At 43.2% G+C, this 22,381-nt stretch overlaps 1 protein-coding gene across 1 annotated transcript in view; it reads left to right on the top strand.

Annotated features, from left to right (window-relative positions):
- The window catches only part of LOC120979040 (cytochrome P450 4B1-like), a 34,832-nt gene extending 18,646 nt beyond the window's left edge, over positions 1–16,186 (top strand). The window contains exons 7-14 of the mRNA XM_040407557.1: positions 3,577–3,728; positions 7,614–7,720; positions 8,147–8,337; positions 9,171–9,304; positions 9,813–9,877; positions 11,092–11,174; positions 14,956–15,234; positions 15,618–16,186. Coding sequence (XP_040263491.1) covers positions 3,577–3,728; positions 7,614–7,720; positions 8,147–8,337; positions 9,171–9,304; positions 9,813–9,877; positions 11,092–11,174; positions 14,956–15,145 — 922 coding nt within the window. The 3' untranslated portion in view covers positions 15,146–15,234; positions 15,618–16,186. The remainder of the gene's footprint in view (positions 1–3,576; positions 3,729–7,613; positions 7,721–8,146; positions 8,338–9,170; positions 9,305–9,812; positions 9,878–11,091; positions 11,175–14,955; positions 15,235–15,617) is intronic.
- Positions 16,187–22,381: the final 6,195 nt, after the last annotated feature.

Genomic DNA, 22,381 nt, shown 5'->3' with positions numbered 1-22,381 from the left:
CAGGAAAAAAATAAAATAAATCGTACGATTAATTTATTCGTACGAAGATGAAGTTAGAGCAATATTAAGAATATTCGTAAAATACACATATAGACTGCAATTTAGCTAATACACTGCGTGCAGAATTATTAGGCAAATGAGTATTTTGACTACATCATCCTCTTTATGCATGTTGTCTTACTCCAAGCTGTATAGGCTCGAAAGCCTACTACCAATTAAGCATATTAGGTGATGTGCATCTCTGTAATGAGAAGGGGTGTGGTCTAATGACATCAACACCCTATATCAGGTGTGCATAATTATTAGGCAACTTCCTTTCCTTTGGCAAAATGGGTCAAAAGAAGGACTTGACAGGCTCAGAAAAGTCAAAAATAGTGAGATATCTTGCAGAGGGATGCAGCACTCTTAAAATGGCAAAGCTTCTGAAGCGTGATCATCGAACAATCAAGCGTTTCATTCAAAATAGTCAACAGGGTCGCAAGAAGCGTGTGGAAAAACCAAGGCGCAAAATAACTGCCCATGAACTGAGAAAAGTCAAGCGTGCAGCTGCCAAGATGCCACTTGCCACCAGTTTGGCCATATTTCAGAGCTGCAACATCACTGGAGTGCCCAAAAGCACAAGGTGTGCAATACTCAGAGACATGGCCAAGGTAAGAAAGGCTGAAAGACGACCACCACTGAACAAGACACACAAGCTGAAACGTCAAGACTGGGCCAAGAAATATCTCAAGACTGATTTTTCTAAGGTTTTATGGACTGATGAAATGAGAGTGAGTCTTGATGGGCCAGATGGATGGGCCCGTGGCTGGATTGGTAAAGGGCAGAGAGCTCCAGTCCGACTCAGACGCCAGCAAGGTGGAGGTGGAGTACTGGTTTGGGCTAGTATCATCAAAGATGAGCTTGTGGGGCCTTTTCGGGTTGAGGATGGAGTCAAGCTCAACTCCCAGTCCTACTGCCAGTTTCTGGAAGACACCTTCTTCAAGCAGTGGTACAGGAAGAAGTCTGCATCCTTCAAGAAAAACATGATTTTCATGCAGGACAATGCTCCATCACACGCGTCCAAGTACTGCACAGCGTGGCTGGCAAGAAAGGGTATAAAAGAAGAAAATCTAATGACATGGCCTCCTTGTTCACCTGATCTGAACCCCATTGAGAACCTGTGGTCCATCATCAAATGTGAGATTTACAAGGAGGGAAAACAGTACACCTCTCTGAACAGTGTCTGGGAGGCTGTGGTTGCTGCTGCACGCAATGTTGATGGTGAACAGAGCAAAACACTGACAGAATCCATGGATGGCAGGCTTTTGAGTGTCCTTGCAAAGAAAGGTGGCTATATTGGTCACTGATTTGTTTTTGTTTTGTTTTTGAATGTCAGAAATGTATATTTGTGAATGTTGAGATGTTATATTGGTTTCACTGGTAAAAATAAATAATTGAAATGGGTATATATTTGTTTTTTGTTAAGTTGCCTAATAATTATGCACAGTAATAGTCACCTGCACACACAGATATCCCCCTAAAATAGCTAAAACTAAAAACAAACTAAAAACTACTTCCAAAAATTTTCAGCTTTGATATTAATGAGTTTTTTGGGTTCATTGAGAACATGGTTGTTGTTCAATAATAAAATTAATCCTCAAAAATACAACTTGCCTAATAATTCTGCACTCCCTGTATAGTGCTATATTCTTTTTTTTTAATAGTGTACATATTTCCCAAAACTAAAGTGCAGAAGAGGCAAAAAAAAATTAGGCAAAAAAAATAAAAATTATAGCACTATATTAGCTGAATTACAATCTATATGTGTATTTTACGAAATTTCTTAATATTGCTCTAACTTCGTCTTTTAGAATATTCGTAATATTGCTCTAACTCCGTCTTTTAGCATATTACGAATATTCTAAAAGACGAAGTTAGAGCAATATTGCGAAATTTCGTAAAATACACATATTAGCCTAGCCATAGTCATAGGAACGTTGCCTTATACAGGGAAAAAAAATAAAAAAAAATCGTACGATTAATTTAATCGCATATTATTCGTGAAAAATAAAATAATTACGAATATTCGATTTCGACGGAAATAATACGAATATTTATTCGAATATTCGCGAAATATCGCGAAATCGAAAATGGGACCTCCCGCTCATCACTATTCAGCAATATTCTTGGGATGTCTGGTGTGAATCACTTTCTTGAGAAATGCCACAGCATCTCAAACGGGTTGAGGTGAGGACTCTGACTGGGCCACTCCAGAAGGCATATTTTCTTCTGTTTAAGCCATTCTGTTGTTGATTTACTTCTATGCTTTGGGTCGTTGTCCTGTTGCAACACCCATCTTCTGTTGAGCTTCAGCTGGTGGACAGATGGCCTTAAGTTCTCCTGCAAAATGTTTTGATAAACTTGGGAATTCATTTTTCCTTCGATGATAGCAATCCATCCAGGCCCTGACGCAGCAAAGCAGCCCCAAACCATGATGCCCTCAGCACCATACTTCACAGTTGGGATGAGGTTTTGATGTTGGTGTGCTGTGCCTCTTTTTCTCCACACATAGTGTTGTGTGTTTCTTCCAAACAACTCAACTTTGGTTTCATCTGTCCACAGAATATTTTGCCAGTACTGCTGTGGAACATCCAGGTGCTCTTGTGCAAACTGTAAACGGGCAGCAATGTTTTTTTTGGACAGCAGTGGCTTATTCTGTGGTATCCTCCCATGAAATCCATTCTTGTTTAGTGTTTTACGTATCGTAGATTCGCTAACAGGGATGTTAGCATATGCCAGAGACTTTTGTAAGTCTTTAGCTGACACTCTAGGATTCTTCTTCACCTCATTGAGCAGTCTGTGCTGTGCTCTTGCAGTCATCTTTACAGGACGGCCACTCCTAGGGAGAGTAGCAGCAGTGCTGAACTTTCTCCATTTATAGACAATTTGTCTTACCGTGGACTGATGAACAGCAAGGCTTTTGGAGATACTTTTATAACCCTTTCCAGCTTTATGCAAGTCAACAATTCTTAATTGTAGGTCTTCTGAGAGCTCTTTTGTGCAAGGCATCATTCACATCAGGCAATGTTTCTTGTGAAAAGCAAACCCAGAACTGGTGTGTGTTTTTTATAGGGCAGGGCAGCTGTAACCAACACCTCCAATCTCATCTCATTTATTGGACTCCAATTGGCTGACACCTCACTCCAATTAGCTCTTGGAGATGTCATTAGTCTAGGGGTTTACATACTTTTTCCACCTGCACTTTGAATGTTTACATGGTGTGTTCAATAAAAACATGTTAACATTTAATTCTTTGTGTGTTATTAGTTTAAGCAGACTGTGATTGTCTATTGTTGTGACTTAGATTAAGATCAGATCACATTTTATGACCAATTTGTGCAGAAATCCATATAATTCCAAAGGGTTCACATACTTTTTCTTGCAACTGTATACAGTGGGCAGTGAACAAGAACAAGCATTGTTCATACCTGATCTCAGCATGGGCCTTCAAGAGCCCTTCAAACTATAGCGACCTAAATATATTAGATCACCCTAAAAGTTTGCAAAGTTTTAAAATGTTCAAATTTCTCTTCCTAGTGAGAGCATTTATATCAAAGCTGTATACGAGCTATCCCAGCTGGTGAGCTACAGATTGTTCTATCCGCTGTATCATAACGATCTGATTTTTTATCTGAGCCCTCATGGATTCCGATTCCGCCGAGCCTTGAAGATAGCGCATGAACACACAGGTGAGTCTAATCTGGAGTAATACACCCAATGGTCTCCAACCGGTGGCTCTCCATCTGTTGTAAAGCTCCAATCCAACATCACTTGTTGGGAGTTGTAGTTTAGAAACGACCGATTTAACAACATTTCTTTTACTACTGGAGTGCTTTAGGTTTATACTTTTAGGAACCAGGGTCAGACTGGCCCACCAGAGTATTCTCCAGGGAGCCCAAACTCTGACACAATAATGGGCCCCTTATAATGTAGGGCCACTGAGGTCTAGCAGGAGATAATTTGGAACTGACCTTGAAACCAATGAGCAATTAAACTTTATAGATAACTCCTGAATATGGAATGATAGCAAAAATGGCTTAAAAGCGAATGTGTGTATAATGGTGTGCCCCCAGATTCATTTCCTCCGGGGGGCCCAAAGAACTTCAGTCTGATGCTGATAGTAACACCTACTGAGTTCATTATTGTGTGCTTACATTAGGCATGAACTTTGAGCTGTTGCCGAATACAGTGAACTGGACTTTGTTATCAACCACAGTTGATGCCAAGAGATACAATAGAGTCCAGCACGCCTACGTAGAATTGTAAAACTTGCATGGAATCACTGGGAAGGCATCAAACTGAAAGATACGATTCCAGCTTCCTTAAAATATAGAATTTTTTTTCAAACCAGTAAAATTCAAGAAAAATGACATGTGCACACTTTAACGCGTTTCGGGCCAACAGGCTAGTTTAGAGATACATGCAGATGTGTCCTCCATTACCTTTCCTCGTGATCGATAAAAAAAACAAAAACCTGTTACTCAGTTGGGTGACCTTTGTGTTATAAGTCCTCAGGATAGGTCATCATTATCACATTGGCGGGGGTCGGAGTCCCAGCACCCTTGCCAATCAGCTGTTTGAGGAAGCTGCGGAATTCACTGGAGCTCCGGTGAGGGTTATGGCCTCCTGACAGCTCACCAAGCACAGCTCCGTACATTGTTTAACATCTGTGCTTGTTATTGCAGCTCAGCCCCATTGACTTGAATGGGGCTGAGCTGCAACTAGGCCATGTGACTGATGTATGGTGACATCACATGGTCTAGGAAGACTCTACGTCACTCATGGAGTGCCCCGACTCTTCTAACAGCTGAACGATGGAGGTGGTGTTGGATCCCCACAGATCTGATATTGATGACCAATCCTTAGGATAGGTCATCAATATCTTTTCCCGGATAACCCCCTTAATGAAATTTATGGAAAGGTAAGGGTGGACATGTGGGTAGATTGAATTGATCTTGATCTAAGGATTAAAATCTGTGAAAAACCCTCCAAGTAAGCTTAGGTTCACATCTTTGGTATGTATTACAGACTACTGGAGTATACCGTACCGCCGGATCCCCATTGACTATAATGTTTCACATCTCCGGTGTATACTCAGTAGTAGAACTGTAGACTACTGGAGTATACTATATCCATCATATCCAATCACCGCTGGATCCCCATTGACCATAATGCCGACTTTTATGTTGAAACCCCCCCAGATTCCCATCAGATCCCATTATGGACAAGGAGGATCCAGCAGTGCCCAGCAGTGTGTGGCAGTGTCTGGCTGTGCTGGATACAGTGCTTCCAGTAGTCTGTTCCCCTGCCAGAATACCTAAAGCCTGTATTGCACTGGCCAATTGCTGGTCAGTTCATCGTTAGCAATGATCTGACAGTCTAATACTGTCACCGATAACCTGATAAACAACCAAAAGATCATTCATCAGGCAATCCAGATGTTAAAGCATGCAAAAAAATCATTTGCCGGCGGCAGATCATGCTGTGTACTCATGATCTGCTGCCGGCAAACAACTAGACAGCATGGGGGCGAACAATGGCATTACGATCGCTCCTCCCCATACTCGGGAGGAGATTGCTGCATGTAATAGCAGTGGTCTCCTCTGATAGCGAACAGGCGATTGCCAGGAAGGAACCCTTCCCTCCCGACTATCGCCTGCTAGATGGTATAATCTAATACAGGCAGGGGTGCACCTAGCCTTTCTGCTGCCTGAGGCGAGAACTGAAGCGGTGCCCCAACCCCCAATGCCAATTTCTTAACCTAACCACTTTCCTTTAGCCCTACTGTTAACCCCTTAGTGACCACCCATACGTGTTTTTATGGCACTCACTAAGGAGCCTTAGGCCGGGCAGCTGCTTTTTTACGGCGGCCCAGTCTAAGCACTGCACGGGTCCCCCGTGCAGCGGAAAACGGAGACCCATCTCTTACATGAGAGTCACGGCCCTGCTCTAACAGCCCGGACTGGCAGGAGTGCCGATCCGGGCTGTTTAACACTTTACATGGCGCCCGCCGCATGTAAAGTGCTGACAGAGGGAGCAGACTCCCTCTGTCTTCCATTGGCACCCCGCAAATGCGATTGCGGGGTGCCGATGTGTGTGAAGGCTGCCTGGGGTCTGATGTAGGCCCCAGACCAGCCTTCAGTGATTTCCAGCAGGCTGTGCCTCTCTGGCGCAGGCTGCTGGTCAATGCTAGAATAGCATTGCCATTAAAATGCAATGCACTATAGGGATAGTACATTGCTTTTAAAAGCAATCAAAAAGCAGTTTGTTATGGTCCCCATGTGGGACTATTAAGTGGTAAAAAAAAAGTAAAACTCATTTATTCAATAAAAAAAATACGCTTTTCAATGAAAAAAATTGCAAAAAAAAATCTTCCCCATAAGTTTTGGTATTGCCGCGTCCATAACGACCCAAACTAAATAAATATCATGTAAATTATCCCCTACGGTGAACGCCGTAAAAAAAAGAAAAAAAATAGACAAAATTGCTAGTTTATTCTTAGTTGCCACCGAAAAAATTTAATAACAAGTGATCAAAAAGTGTCATTTACTCCAAAATGATACCAATGAAAAATACATGTCGTCCCGCAGAAATCAAGCCCTCACACAACTCCATAGAAAGAAAAATAAAAAAGTTATGGGTCTTGGGAAGCGGCAATACAAAAACATTTTTTCCTTTTAAAAAAGGGGGTTTTATTTCAAAAAAGTTGTAAAACGTAAAAAAAAAAAATATGTATTTGGTATTACTGTAATTGTACTTACCCCGAGAATAAAGATATTATGTTATTTATACCGAAAAATGAACGCTGTAAAATTTATAACGTAAAAACCTAGTGGCAGTATTTCTGTTTTTCCCCATCTCCCTCCCAAAAAGAGTTAATAAAAGTCAATCAGAAAGTTATGTGTACCCCAAAATGGCGCCATTAAAAACTACAACTTGTCCCGCAAAAAACAAGCACTCATAAAGCTATATAGATGGAAAATTTCAAAAGTTATAGCTCTTGGAACGCGATGATGAAAAAATGTCTGTGAAGGTTCTCATGTATCCAGGTCATGGTATATCTGTAAAGAATAAATCAAGGCAACTGGACTTACTGTAGATTTTTTTAAAACGTCTCACTCGTTCTTCCAACGAGTTTTTGCAATTGTACAGTCACTTTGAATTGAGAAAGCTTGTTGGAAGAACGAGTGAAACGTTTTTAAGAAATCTACAGTAAGTCCAGTTGCCTTGATTTATTTTTTACAGATATAGATGATGAAAAAAGGTAAAAAAACGCTTGGTCAGTAAGGCCCAAAACAGGCTGGTCACTAAGGGGTTAAAGACATACTTGGAAAACATTACATACAGAGCTACAAAACATACAGAGTAATACAGCGCCACATAGTGTGCCCATTGTGCTTCCTAATACTATACTGCAGAAACAGATAACCGCCCCTTCCGCTGCCCCCTCTTGCCCTTACCTGGTTCTGCCTGAGGCAATCGCCTCACCTCGCCTCATTGGTAGTGCACCCCTGAATACAGGCTTAAAAGGAGATGTGAACATAACCTAATATTCTGTCTGTTCTGCACTTCAGATAAAGTAATTAAAGAGAGGAAACAATCCCTCAACGAAGATACAGAGCTGGAGAAGATCAAGAAGAAGAGGCACCTGGATTTCCTTGATATTCTCCTCTGTGCTAGGGTAAGTTACGGCACCCCTGACTGATTATATTTCCATGTGCCCCATTAGGGTTTACTGACAAACATGGATGAGGTCCCCTTCAGGAGACCCCCATTATATTAGCCAGACAGAAGAGGCCATAAATAAGAGCTCCTCCTGTTCTGGTGGATTCAGTCTGGCCGTGTATTACATCATCGTCCTTTCATGTGAACAGATGGGATGAATTTTAGAATTTCTGCGTAATGTGTGGCTGCACCAAACATCCCCAGGCAGTATCTGCAGAGAAACCTTTATTGGTGAGACAAACCTATGTTCATATCATGAGTCTTGTTTGGAATCCCCTTTTCAGAATTAAGCCACCAGCTTCACCCAGCTTCTCTAATCATCAATGATCAGAGCTGGAGAACCTGTTGTTCATTATACGTGACATGTAATATAACTTTGTAGGATGAAAATGGTCAGGGTCTATGTGATGAAGACCTGCGAGCAGAGGTGGACACCTTTATGTTTGAGGGTCATGATACAACATCCAGTGGCATCTCCTGGATATTGTACTGTTTGGCTAAATATCCCGAACATCAGGTCAAATGCCGGGAGGAGATCAGAGAGGTCCTGGGGAAGAGGACTACAGTGGAGTGGTGAGAGTCTGCGGTTTGCAGCATCTACTTGTATTACTATTAATATTGTATATTCTGTTTCATAAATTGATAAATTCATGTGATATCTAATATTTGATGCCTCCCTTTCTCCATGCGCTGAAGCTCTGTGCTTTGTGACTGGCTGTTAGGATTAAGCACAAACCCTAGCCCGCTCTTCAACAAGTGCCCAACTTCACATTAAAGGGGTGTTCTCACTTCAGCAAATGGCATTTATCATGTAGAGAAACTTAATACAAGGCACTTACTAATGTATTGTCATTGTCCATATTGCCTCCTTTGCTGGCTGGATTTATTTTTCCATCACACTATACACGGCTCGTGTCCAGGGGTTATGACCACCGCTGCAGCGCAGACACAAGGTGGACAGGAGCTGCTGCGCATGTTTGCCTATGTGCACTGCTATGGTGCAGGCCAGAGAGGCCGATGCCTTTCCTATGGTGTGCAAACACGACCACCGCTTCCGGATTGCAGGGTGGTCATAACCCCTGAGAATGAACAGTGTATAATGTGATGGAAAAATGAATCAAGCCAGCAAAGGAGGCAATATGGACAATCACAATACATTAGTAAGTACCTTACTTTCTCTACATGATAAGGGCCATTTGCAGAAGTGAGACAACCCTTTTAAGGGCTTTTCCCATTAAAAACCCATATTGACTATATATCCCACAAGCCTGGTGGGACCTGGACTAGGCCACCTCTGTCCTTAGCACAACCCGTAGGATGCCTCGATATCTACCAAAGATAAGTCATAGTCTCGTGTGTAACCTGGTATCTGCCTGAAGATTATGTTTCTTCACTGTGTGTGCCAGGGAGGACCTGAGTAAGCTGCCATACACCACCATGTGTATTAAGGAGAGCATGCGTCTCTACCCGCCTGTACCAGAAGTGGCTCGCCAACTTAAAGAACCAATAACATTTATTGATGGACGGAGCCTACCCAAAGGTTAGATACATTCTGAGACATTGAGGGTAAAAGGTAACTTTCTTCTATCCATCAATCTATCTATCTATCGATTTATCTATCTATGTATCTATCTATGTATCTATCTATCTATCTATCTATCTATCTATCTATCTCTCTATCTATTATCTATCTATTTATATTATTCAGGCAGGCTTATCATAATTCCTAAACTGACACATTCCTTTCAGTACAAAGCTGGCTGGACCACTTCAGATAACAATCAGCTACCTTTTGTGTCACCCCCAGATTGTAAGCTCTTGCGAGCAGGGCCCTCACTCCTAGTGTTTCAGTTCTATATTAGCCGGTAACTTTGTGATGTCCTTTTGTTTTGTACATGAATCCTCTGAATTGTAAAGCGCTGCGGAATACGGTGGCACTATATAAATAAAGATTATCTATCTATCTCTCTATCTCTTATATCTCTCTGTGTTATGACACTATTTTATGTCTTGTATATATGATCAGTTATCGTCTCGTCTGTCTACAGGTGCTGTTATCTTCCTCTGTATATACGTTATAAACAGGTGCCCCAGCATCTGGGAGGATCCAGAGGTAATACTAGGAAAGTCAAAATGTTCTATAAGTCCATGAAACCACAAACTGTTATCCCGTCCCACTCCTGCAATGGCATTCTGCTCTATTTAACAGGACCAGACACAAGTAACCGGGATCTCAGCCAAATATCGTTGGCTCTGTCCTTACAACAGGAGATATGTGACACAGCCGCATTGTGTTAGTCATTGTATCTAGACATGACATATCCAATTCCCTACAGCCCTCCAGTTTTGGTATAACATAAGATTAAGGCTACTTTTACATTCGCGTTTTGGCTTTCCGTTTGTGAGATCCGTTCAGGGCTCTCACAAGCGGTCCAAAACGGATCAGTTTTGCCCTAATGCATTCTGAATGGAAAAGGATCCGCTCAGAATGCATCAGTTTGCCGCCGATCAGTCACCATTCCACTCTGGAGGCGGACACCAAAACGCTGCCTGACGAAGCGGAGCCAAACGGATTCGTCCTGGCACACAATGTAAGTCAACGGGGATGGATCTGTTTTCTCTGACACAATCTGGCACAATAGAAAACTGATCCGTCCCCCATTGACTTTCACACTTTCACGCTAGTGTGAAAGTAGCCGTATTAAGACGGAGCTTAATAATTTGACAAATGTACATGAATACTGCACCCCTCTCACATTTGCCAAATTAGTAAACATACTTAAAGGGGTTTTCCAGGGGAATAATTTTATTCCATTTAAAAAAAAGAAGAATTAAGATTAAGTTAAAAATGTAAAAAGAATCATTACTCACCTCACTGATCCTCCACCGCTGCTGTTCTGATGCTACTGCTCCCTTCCCTAACTGCTCTCCACTTCCTGCTCCTGGGCTCGACACGCAGAAAATCACTTGGACTGCTCACAGAGCCAATGACTTGCTGCAGCAGTGACCTTCCTCAGCCAGTGATTGGCTGAATGGGCAGTCTACGCCATTTCCTGTATGCTGAGCCTGGGAGCAGGAGCTTGAGAGTGGCTGGGAATCAGTGAGGTGAGTAATGATTCTTTTTTTTAATTCTTTTTACTATTCTGCCCCTCTTTTTTTAAATAAAATCAGTGAGGTGAGTAATGATTCATTTTTTCCTTCTTTTTACCATTCTGCCCCTCTTTTTTTTAAAATAAAATTATTCCCCTGGAAAACACCTTTCAAAGACACATGTTGCAAACTTAGATATGTGCTGTGGTAAGCGTTACATGTCCTATGTCTTTTTAGGTATTTGATCCCCTGAGATTCTCTCCTGAAAATTCATCCACTAGACACTCCCATGCCTTCTTGCCCTTCTCTGCTGGAGGAAGGTAATGTAAAAAAGCAAAATAGTAATAAAGAAACCATTTGGAAAAAAAAAAACAACTACTGCAGCGGACCGGACCGCAGGGGCACAGTGGGCCGATGGGGGTAGTAGTTTATCTACTCACGGTTAGCAGAGTCTCCCTGGGCCGGTGTGCAGTGATGGGGAAGACAGCACTAAACCCTCGGGGCACTCTCTATTGCAGGGAACACCAGCCAGATGGTGGTTGAGGTGCCCTTGATGGTAATGGGTATTTAAGGTGCTTTTCGTTTGATATAAGCCTGGTCCACTAACGGGATTATGTAGGGTGAGAAACCAACCCGCAGTAGCGTATAACTAGACCGAAACACAGACATGGGGATTCGTGATACCAGGACAGCACAAGATTAAATTATATATTTAATTGCCTTACGGGCTCACTAGACATAACACAATATACACAGGGAATATATACAGTTGTCTGAGGTTTAAATACAGATGGCGTGGTACAAACAAGGTTAAGCCGAACAAAAGTCAGTTTACCAAATATATGAGTCCTTTGGGTTGTGATGAGTTCTTAACTGTAGTCACATGGAAGGCAGTGATGTCAGCAGTTTGCAGGCCCCTCTAAACACATGGCACGATGTAACCCCCCTTCAGAGAAAAGACACGCCCGCTTGCTGGCACGAGCCTTTTGACCTGTAGCCGGCCCCTCCCCTTCCGGCCTCTGGGAGGAGTACCCCCCCTCCCTGCTAGTCCGGGCAGCCCAATGATCCAGAAAACCCTTTAGGGTTCATAGCTCCAGGCCAGAAGGTCACAGGGAGATGGTTCTGGGACCAACAGACCCGCCTGGGTTCGGCTACAAGTAGAGTCCAAACCTGGTACCGTTATTTGATTTCTGTTCAGGGATATGTATATCTCCCCTCCCTGGCATCCTATTACCAAACCAAGAACACCAGCCTGACCGTCTTGGCCACAAGATCACAAATATCTAACTGACTTATGTATGTGATGCACGGGCGTTTATTAATTCCTTATGAATCGCCGGTTCCATGAGGTCTGATAATTTGATTGAAGTGGTGAATGGCTTAGATTACCTGCAGAGAGGTTTTTCCTGTTCCATTAGCTGGGTTCCTGGCTGGCTGGAGGTGTGAAATTGTACGCAAGTGGCCTGCTTGGCCCGGACCTCCTGCAGAGTTCTCTGACCTCTGCTATCTGGCTGCGCTTTGAAGCAGTACCCCCCTGTGGAGTTTTATTTGCTCTGCCCACTGCTGGAGAATATGGCAGGAATGAAATCATATTCCATATTCCTCACAGTAATCCTTACAACAGGTCTGGCAATTGTCAGTTGAGGAGTTTTCCTAATGCTGTTACTTTACAGGCAATACAAAAGTTCTCTTCTTAGATAATTGTACTTTAAGTCCAATCTCTAGCACTCAGGTACTGAATATAATGGTTTCCTTACTTTATATTGAGCAATCCAATAAGGGCGTTCTCCCTCGTGGCAGGCAAACTCTCTGCTACATTATTTTATGCAGGATGCTCTCCTGAAGTATTCAGTTTCACTATGTCCCAGAAGGCATTTAGTAAAAAAGGATAAATATGGCATTTAATCATCCGGTTGTATCCAGGTACCTTCAAGTTCCTCCTGGTCACTGGTATTTGTGAAGTCCCTTGGCTAGACTCAACTCTAATCTTCACTATACTTGCTTTATATTCGTACATAGACTCACTTGTCTGTGCTGGGCTGCTTTGACTACTTGGTCTGTCCGCTCCAGGCTTGATCAGGGCCCAGAGGAAAGAAAGGCAGCTACATCTTGGACTGAGCCTGCTCTGCTCCTCCATACACTTCCTTCTCCTCTCTGCTTTCTACATTTCTCACTTCTGTTTCAACACTTCCTTCACACTGTGTCAGCAAACCCCAAGCTATATATAATATGTGGCGCCAGCGCCACCTAGGGGCGAATAGATGTAATGACAATGCCAGCCGGAACTTAAAGGGAACCTGTCACCAGTTTTATGGTGTCCTAACTAAGGGCAACATAAATAAGTGACTGATTCTCTTAGCACAATGCTGGGTCACTTAATTTAATTGACCCAGTCAATCTGCCAACATCTTGTATTGAAAAGCTCCAGCTGATAATGATAAGTCCTGAATATTCATGAGCTCCTGACTATCCCCGCCTACCTGCTGCTGATTGACAGTTTGTTTCCATATGAACCAGCAGCAGGTGGGCAGGGGAGTGGCTATAGCTCTGAATTAAATATACGCTGGACTCAATGACATCACGCCGGACTCCAATCAGCTCATTAGCATGCGGCATCTTTGTGTGTATATTATGAGATAACCATCTGTCACACCAGTAAGTGAATACATCTAAGGTACTTTTTAGTAGTTAATGATTGTATATAATTAGTTAGATTATAATCAAATATCCACATGACAGGTTCCCTTTAAGAAGTACAATACATTAAATACATATACAGAAATTTAAGGGAATCACTTATACACACATAAGTGGGACACTGCACTACCTTATTAACAAGGTCATACTATTGTTCACGGGGACTATGTCATGTTTGCTGCTATTGGACAATGTTTACACTCCTGGGCATGTAATAGGAAGGTACAGCATCATCATCATCATCATCATCACACCTACCACGTCACATACCTACAGTACATATCATACTTGGCTGGACTGTACTTCTTGCCAACCTATTGAATATATGTTAGCATAAAGTCAAGGACAGATTGTAGGGAGAATGACTGGAGAATCAGACTACGCAGTGTTTTTGTTGTCTGTTACTATGGAGACACATAGGACTGTATAGGAGCTGTCAAAACAAAAGGAAACAATAGGAAATTTGGCTCACACATGATTCAGACTTGGACAGTTGCACCATTTCTCATCTCATATCAGTTGGGATAATTATTAAAATGCATTAAATATGAAATGGAGTTTACAGGACCCACCCGAGGAACAGATTTTAGAGTTCTCCCTCCATGTATATAGGGCATGTGCATGTACGTTTAATTTCATCCTAATCTTTATTATAATCACACACCGGATATATGATCAATATGGTCTAATAGGTTATTTGTGAATCATGCCTTAAAGGGCATCTGTCAGCAGTTTTGTACTTATGAAACTGACTGACCTGTCACATGTGCACTTGGCAGCTGAAGACATCTCTGTTGGTCCCATGTTCATATGTGCCCGCATTGCTGAGAAAAATTATGCTTTAATATATGCAAATTAGCCTCTTGGAGCAAAGAGGGCGTTGCTGTTACACCTTGAGGCTCTGCTCTCTCTGCAACTGCCGCACCCTCTGCACTTTGATTGACAGGACCAGGCAGTGTAAACGTCATCATGTCTGCCTGACCCTGTCAATCAAAGTGCAAAGGGCACTGCAGTTTCAGAGAGAGCTGAGCCTCTAGGTGCAACACCAATGCCCCCATTGTTCCTAGAGGCTCATTTGCATATATCACAACTTCATTTTTTTCAGCAATGTGGACATATATGAACATGGGACCAACACAGATGCCTTCAGCTGCCAAGTGCACATGTAACAGGTCAGCCAGTGTCATGGGTACAAATCTGCTGACAGATGTCCTTTAAAAAATAGACCCTAGTAGTCTAAGTGATTGTGTCCAAGTCACCTTCAAATGTGGTTGTCATCCTTAGTGGCCATTATTGTGTCAGAGCCCACCCGAAGATCCTCTAGGATTAGTATGACCCCACTTTCATGTATTATACATTGTATTACTATTGCTATATCTTACCTCTATATATTTTCCGTCCCAGGAACTGCATTGGGCAGAACTTTGCAATGAATGAAATGAAAGTCGCCACCGCTTTAACCTTACAGAGGTTTGAGCTACATCTGGACCCTAAGAGAGAACCAGTAATACGATCCCAATTGGTCTTACGCTCCATGAATGGGATACACGTCAATCTGAAGAAGATCCACTCGGACAAGACAGAAAATATCTGATCTGATAGAAATCTCTGAATATCACTGTTCATAATGATATTTAATCTAGAGATTTTCATGGATGCAATCATAGAATTAATATTAAAGGGGTACAAAAAATAGTGGTAGGTTGTGGTGGCTCACTAGCAAGTAGTTAAGGTATGGTGCTGCAAGCTCATATAGAGGGAATCACCCCACCCTCTCTTAAAGGCAAATGTAGTAATAGAGTAATGAGCGAGCACTCATACACTTGGCAACCAAATTGACATGTGCAGAAAATATTTATTATATCCCCATAAAATACAAGTAATAAAATTTATAAGAACAATGTAGCAATAATATACAACATTAATGTTGTATATTATTGCTACATTGTTCTTATAAATTGTATTACTTGTATTTTATGGGGATATAATAAATATTTTCTGCACATGTCAATTTGGTTGCCAAGTGTATGAGTGCTCGCTCATTACTCTATTACAATATTAAAGGGGTATTTCGATTTTTTTGGGTATCAGATCCCCACCAATCAGACGACAGGCCATGACTTGTTAAACTCTGGAATACCCCTTTAACTATCATACACTGCTCAAAATTGAGATACAATATAACATTCTGTTTGCCCACAGCTCCCACTAGGGGGAGATTAGGAGGTCACTACATAAAGTACCCATCAGCAGGATCAACTCCATAAGGGTTGATCCAGAATGATAGCCACAGTGTTCTTTCGTCATCCATTCGGCAGTATATGCCGTGGCTTCTGAATAGTGCAGGGGGCTGCTGTGCTATTCCATCCAGAGACATCCAGTAAAAAACATACACCGTGCAGAATAGGTTTTTAACTTGGGCGCCTGTGGGTGATGAGTGCCGCCCAATGGTGTCTGTAAAACGCATACGTTCCAGGTTTCCATGGGGGAATACTCCCAACAGACCCTGCTGATATAGTTTGAAAAGGGCCATATACATGTTTACTGCTTTTGTGTCTTTTTATAATTTTACACTGCATTCTTGTGCTTTCTATAATTTTATGCATTTTGATTAAATTGTGTGAAATCGTCTTTATGAAGTAGAGCATTGTTTTCGTAGATAAGAGAGTATTTCCACGCCATCACTTCCAGCTGTTGCAGAACTACAACTTCCAGTATGTCTGGACAGCCTACAGCTATTAAGGCATGCTGGGGATTGTAGTTTTGCAACAGCTGGAGGGCCGCAGGTTGAGCATCCCTGGGGATTTGTTTCTCTTTTTAGGATAGCAGGTGAGGTTATGCAAATCATTAAAACGCCACTTCACAAACCCATGACGACTTGTGCTGATGATATCCTAAAAGCCTTAAAGGGGTTTCCTGGGAATTCGATATTGATGGCCTGTCCTCAGGACAGTTCAACAATATCTGATTGGAGGGGGTCGAAATCCCAGCACTCCTCGTTGATCAGCTGTTTGAGGAGGCTGCGCTGTATCAATCAGTAGCTGCAGCGTCCGGTATTACAGCTTAGTCCCGTTCACATGAATGAGTCGAGGCTGCACAGAGCTGATAATGCAGGAAACACTGTGGCCCTGACAAACAGCCAATCTGCGGGGGGTGCTGAGCATCCATCAGCATACTATGGATGACCTGTCCTTAGAAAAAGCTATCCATCTAAAAAAAAATCCATCAGTTTTGCTCACATGGTGGTTTAACAGTCATAACCTGTGTGGGGATTTGCTCTGGTAGAAAGACTAGCGGACGCAGTGCAGAGGCAACCACAAAGTCTCTTCAAGACCAGGCCTATTTTCATTTTTACATTTTTGATTTGTCCTCCTCATGTTCCAAAAGCCATAACTTTTTTATTTTTCCGTTCACATAGCTATATGAGGGCTTTATGAGATGCTTTTTTTTAATGCCACCATTTAATTTACCATGTTTTGTATTATAAAAAAGGAAAAAAATTATTTGTGTGGCAAAATTGAAAAAAATACAAAATTCCACCAAGGTTTTTGGGGTTTTGACATCATAGCGTTCACTATGCACTAAAAATTACCTGACATTCTTATTCTGCGGCTCAATGCGGTGATACCAAATTTAAATTTTTTTTTTTTGTTTTACTACTTTAAAAAATATATATTATCTTCAGAAAAATCTAAATTTTATTTGCATAGTTATATTCTGACAGCCATAACTTTTTTATATTGCGGTTTACAGAGCTTTATAAGGGCTTGTTTTTTGCGTAACAAACTTTACTTTTCATTGATGCTATTTTGTAGTACGTTTTGATCACCATTATTCAAATGTTTTTTGGGACAAAATGACAAAAAAATTGCAAATCGCGTGTTTTTCTTTTTTTTCGGTTACTGCGTTCACCGCACAAGAATTTTTTTAAAATATTTTAATAGTTCAGACATTTTCAGACGCGGCGATACCCAATATGTTAATTTTTTTATTGTTTATGTAGTTTTATATGTAAAATTGGGAAAGGGTTGTGATTCAAACTTTTAATATAGTGGTGTTTTTTTTTACTTTTTTTAAACTTTATTAAACTTTTTTTTTTTACAGCAATTAGCCCCCTTAGGGGCCTTGTATATGGGATCTTTTGATCCCCTCTCCTATTCACCATAATGGAGATCTATTATGGTGAATAGGATTTTTACACACTCCATTCTGTGCATAGCTCAGTATGGAGACAGCCATGGCAGGCCTGGATTGCTTCAGCAGCGTCCAGGCTGCCATGGCAACCGATCGTAGCCCCGCGATTTCACTGCGGGGGTTCCGATCGGAAGGAAGATGGAGGTGCATCACGTCACAGGTGCCGCGATCAGCCTTGATCGCCGCACCTGAGGGGTTGAATGGCAGCGGCGGCGCGATCGCCGCTTCCTGTTAGTGCGGCCGGATGCCGGCTGTATCTTACAGCTGGCAGATTGTGCGTATGGAGCGGGCTCACTGCAGAGACCCGCTCTATACATCCCCTGTCACGCAATGACGTATCTGTACATCATAATGCGTGAAGGGGTTAACTTAAACAGTTCAGTGTTTTATTCACACATAAGGGAAAACAAAAAGTAACGGTTTGCAGTCTTGGTGTTTGGTCACACCATAAAAAGTTCACAGAACAAAAGCCTTCACCTGGTCAGCAGTTTTTCCTCCTGCAGTCCCCAGCAGGCTTCAGGGCCTGTTTTCCTGCAGGCGTCTCTCAGCCCTTTAGCACGGCACAAATTCTCAGTTCTCAAACACACAGAGACTGACTGCGCTCCACTGTCAGAGAGGAGTAATCCACACCCAGCTGAGACTGCTGGCCGGGTTTGATATAGGCCAGTAAAGCCCCGGCCTGGAATGTTGTGGGGAACAGCCACCCACCCTGCACTTTGGCTACTCCCAGTAAGAGCCGGCCCAGATCGGCTTTACAGCCATACTAACAAAAAACTGTGTCAGTCAGCACTAGCTACCGCTGACCCTTGAAATTACCGGCTCTTACCTCACCGAGGCCAGAAACCTCGGTGACACATACCTTCCGTCAATGACGGCCCCTTGCACCTTCCTACATACCTCCCCCCTTTGTTCAACCCTGAGGGAGTGAACACCCGCCAGACAGTGTACCCGGGACAGGGCATCTACGTTTCCCTGTAACATGCCTGCCCTATGTTCCACGAAAAATTTAAAGTTCTGTAAGGACAGGAACCACCTGGTGACCCCAACAATCCTCTCTTTGGCCTGGCTCATCCACTTGAGAGGGGAGTGGTCGGTCACCAGACGGAACTTTCTCCCCAACAGATAATAGCGGAGAGACTTGAGTGCCCATTTGATTGCCAGGCACTCTCTCTCCACTATACTGTACTGGGTCTCAGCTGGGGTGAGCTTATGGCTGAGGAAGACAACGGGATGCTCCTCCCCGTTGACTTCCTGAGAGAGTACAGCACCGAGACCTACTGTGGCAGCCGTTTCCCTTGCTTCAGACATAGGGGCCAAAACTGCTTCCCCTAGAAACCCTGGTCGTAGGCTGTCTTCCATACAGGTTTCCCTATCTTTCCATGGTTTGAGCAGATTCACATGGTACACCTGCTCCGGCTTTCGCCTCCCTGGCTGGTGTACCTTGTAATCTACTGTACCTCTCCAATTTTTTCAAGTACCTCGTAGGGCCCCTGCCACCTAGCTAGGAACTTACTGTCTACGGTTGGTACCAGAACCAATACCCTATCACCCGGGTTAAAGTTCCGGACCAGCGTCTTCCGATTATATACCCTATTCTAGCAGTTCCGACAAGCCAGTGGTCAGCCGTTGGGCATAGGGATTATCCGGCGTCATCATTTTTTAGGCTCAATATTTGGTGGAAACGGGTATATCAATCCCCTCAATCAGTATTTCGTAAGCCTCAATCAATATTTGGTGGAAGCAGGTATATTAATCTCCTTAACCGCCTCCGGACCGCCTAACGCAGGATCACTTTCCGGAGGCGGCAGCTCCAGGCAGAGTCATGCATCTATGCGTCATCTAGCGAGACGCGAGATTTCCTGTGAACGCGTGCAAACAGGCGCGCGCGTTCACAGGATCGGAAGGTGACTGGATCTACAGCCTGCCAGCGGCGATCGTTCGCTGGCAGGCTGTAGATGCGATTTTTTTTAACCCCTAACAAGTATATTAGACGCTGTTTTGATAACAGCGTCTAATATACCTGCTACCTGGTCCTCTGGTGGTCCCTTTTGCTTGGATCGACCACCAGAGGACACAGGCAGCCCTGTAATAAGTAGCACCAAACACCACTACACTACACCCCCCCTGTCACTTTTTAACCCCTTATTAACCCCTGATCACCCCATATAGACTCCCTGATCACCCCCCTGTCATTGATCACCCCCCTGTCATTGATCACCCCCCTGTAAGGCTCCATTCAGACGTCCGTATGTTTTTTACGGATCCACGGATACATGGATCGGATCCGCAAAACACATACAGACGTCTGAATGGAGCCTTACAGGGGGGTGATCACCCCATATAGACTCCCTGATCACCCCCCTGTCATTGATCACCCCCTTGTAAGGCTGGCTCCATTCAGAGGTCCGTATGTGTTTTGTGGATCCACGGATCCATGGATCGGATCCGCAAAAGACATACAGACGTCTGAATGGAGCCTTACAGGGGGGTGATCAATGACAGGGGGGTGATCACCCCATATAGACTCCCTGATCACCCCCCTATCATTGATCACCCCCCTGTCATTGATCACCCCCCTGTAAGGCTCCATTTAGACGTCCGTATGTTTTTTACGGATCCACGGATAAATGGATCGGATCCGCAAAACACATACAGACGTCTGAATGGAGCCTTAAAGGGGGATGATCACCCCATATAGACTCCCTGATCACCCCCCTGTCATTGATCACCCCCTTGTAAGGCTGGCTCCATTCAGAGGTCCGTATGTGTTTTGCGGATCCACGGATCCATGGATCGGATCCGCAAAACACATACGGACGTCTGAATGGAGCCTTACAGGGGGGTGATCAATGACAGGGGGGTGATCACCCCATATAGACTCCCTGATCACCCCCCTGTCATTGAACACCCCCCTGTCATTGATCACCCCCCTGTAAGGCTCCATTCAGACGTCCGTATGTTTTTTTACGGATCCACGGATACATGGATCAGATCCGCAAAACACATACGGACGTCTGAATGGAGCCTTACAGGGGGGTGATCAATGACAGGGGGGTGATCACCCCATATAGACTCCCTGATCACCCCCCTGTCATTGATCACCCCCCTGTCATTGATCAGCCCCCTGTAAGGCTCCATTCAGGCCTCAATCAGTATTTGGTGGAACCACGTATATCAATCCCCTTAATCAGTATTTTGTGGAAGCAGGTGTTTCGCAGGCCTCATTCAATATTTGGTGGAAGCAGGTATATCAATCCCCTTAATCAGTATTTTGTCGATGCAGGTATATCAAACCCCTTAATCAATATTTTTGTGAAAGCAGATATATCACACCCCTCAATCACTATTTTCTGGAAGCAGGTATATAGAACCCCTTAATCAATATTTGGTGGAAGCAGGTATATCGCACCCCTCAATCAGTATTTTGTGTAAGCGGATATATCAAACCCCTTAATCAGTATTCTGTGGAAGCAGGTTTTTCGCACCCCTAAATCAGTATTTTGTGGAAGCAGTTATATAGAACCCCATAATCAATATTTGGTGGAAGCAGGTATATCGCACCCCTCAATCTGTATTTCGTGGAAGCAGGTATATCAAACCCATTAATCAGTATTTTGCGGAAGCAGGTATATCGCAGACATCCATCAATATTTGGTGGAAGCAGGTATATCACTCCCCTTAATCAGTATTTTGTGGAAGCAGGTATATCGCAGGCCTGAATTAATATTTGTAGGAAGCAGGTATATCAATCCCCTTAATCAGTATTTTGTGGAAGCAGGTATATAGAACCCCTTAATCAATATTTGGTGGAAGCAGGTATATAGAACCCCTTAATCAATATTTGGTGGAAGCAGGTATATCGCACCCTTCAATCAGTATTTTGTGGAAGCAGGTATATAAAACCCCTTAATCAGTATTTTGTGGAAGCAGGTATATTGCACCCCTCAATCATTTTTTTTTGGCGCAACAGGTATATCACACCCGTTGCAAATAGTTGTTCCAATAGTGCTTGTCCCTCTATATACCTGCGGTATGGCAGCAGAACCGCGCACAACTGCTGCACAATACAAATGCACTATATACTTTCTATGTTAGAAAGTATATTATAGGTATATCACACCCCTCAATCAGTTTTTTTGAGGCAACAGGAATATCACACCAGTTGCAATTAGTTATTCCAATAGCGTTTGTCCCTCTATATAACTGCGGTAGCGCAGCAGAACTGCACGCAACTGCTGCACAATACAAATGCACTATAATATACTTTGTATGTTAGAAAGTATATTATAAGTATATAACACCCCTCAGTATATCACACCTATTGATTGCACACCTATACCAGTCCTTAAAAGGACTTTTGTGGCCCTATTATCTACCCTATCCTCTGGGTAGGTCATCAATATCTGATTGCTGGGGTTTAGAAACATCCAGGACCCCTACCAATCAGCTGTTTGAGAAGGCAGTGGCACTTGCAGTAGCTTTACCTAGGCCAGTGACCTCACGTTCATCAGTCACGGGGCCTAGTAGCAGCTCAGCCCCATAGAAGTGAATGGGCCTGAGTGCGATACCAAGCACAGCCACTATACAATGAATGGCGCTGTGCTTGGTAAGCACGGAGAAGGCTGCAGCGCTCACA

Source organism: Bufo bufo, chromosome 9, assembly GCF_905171765.1.
Source record: "Bufo bufo chromosome 9, aBufBuf1.1, whole genome shotgun sequence".
Classification (NCBI taxonomy): Eukaryota; Metazoa; Chordata; class Amphibia; order Anura; family Bufonidae; genus Bufo; species Bufo bufo.
Note: the sequence above shows the minus strand (reverse complement) of the source record. Positions and strands in the feature narration are given on the sequence as shown.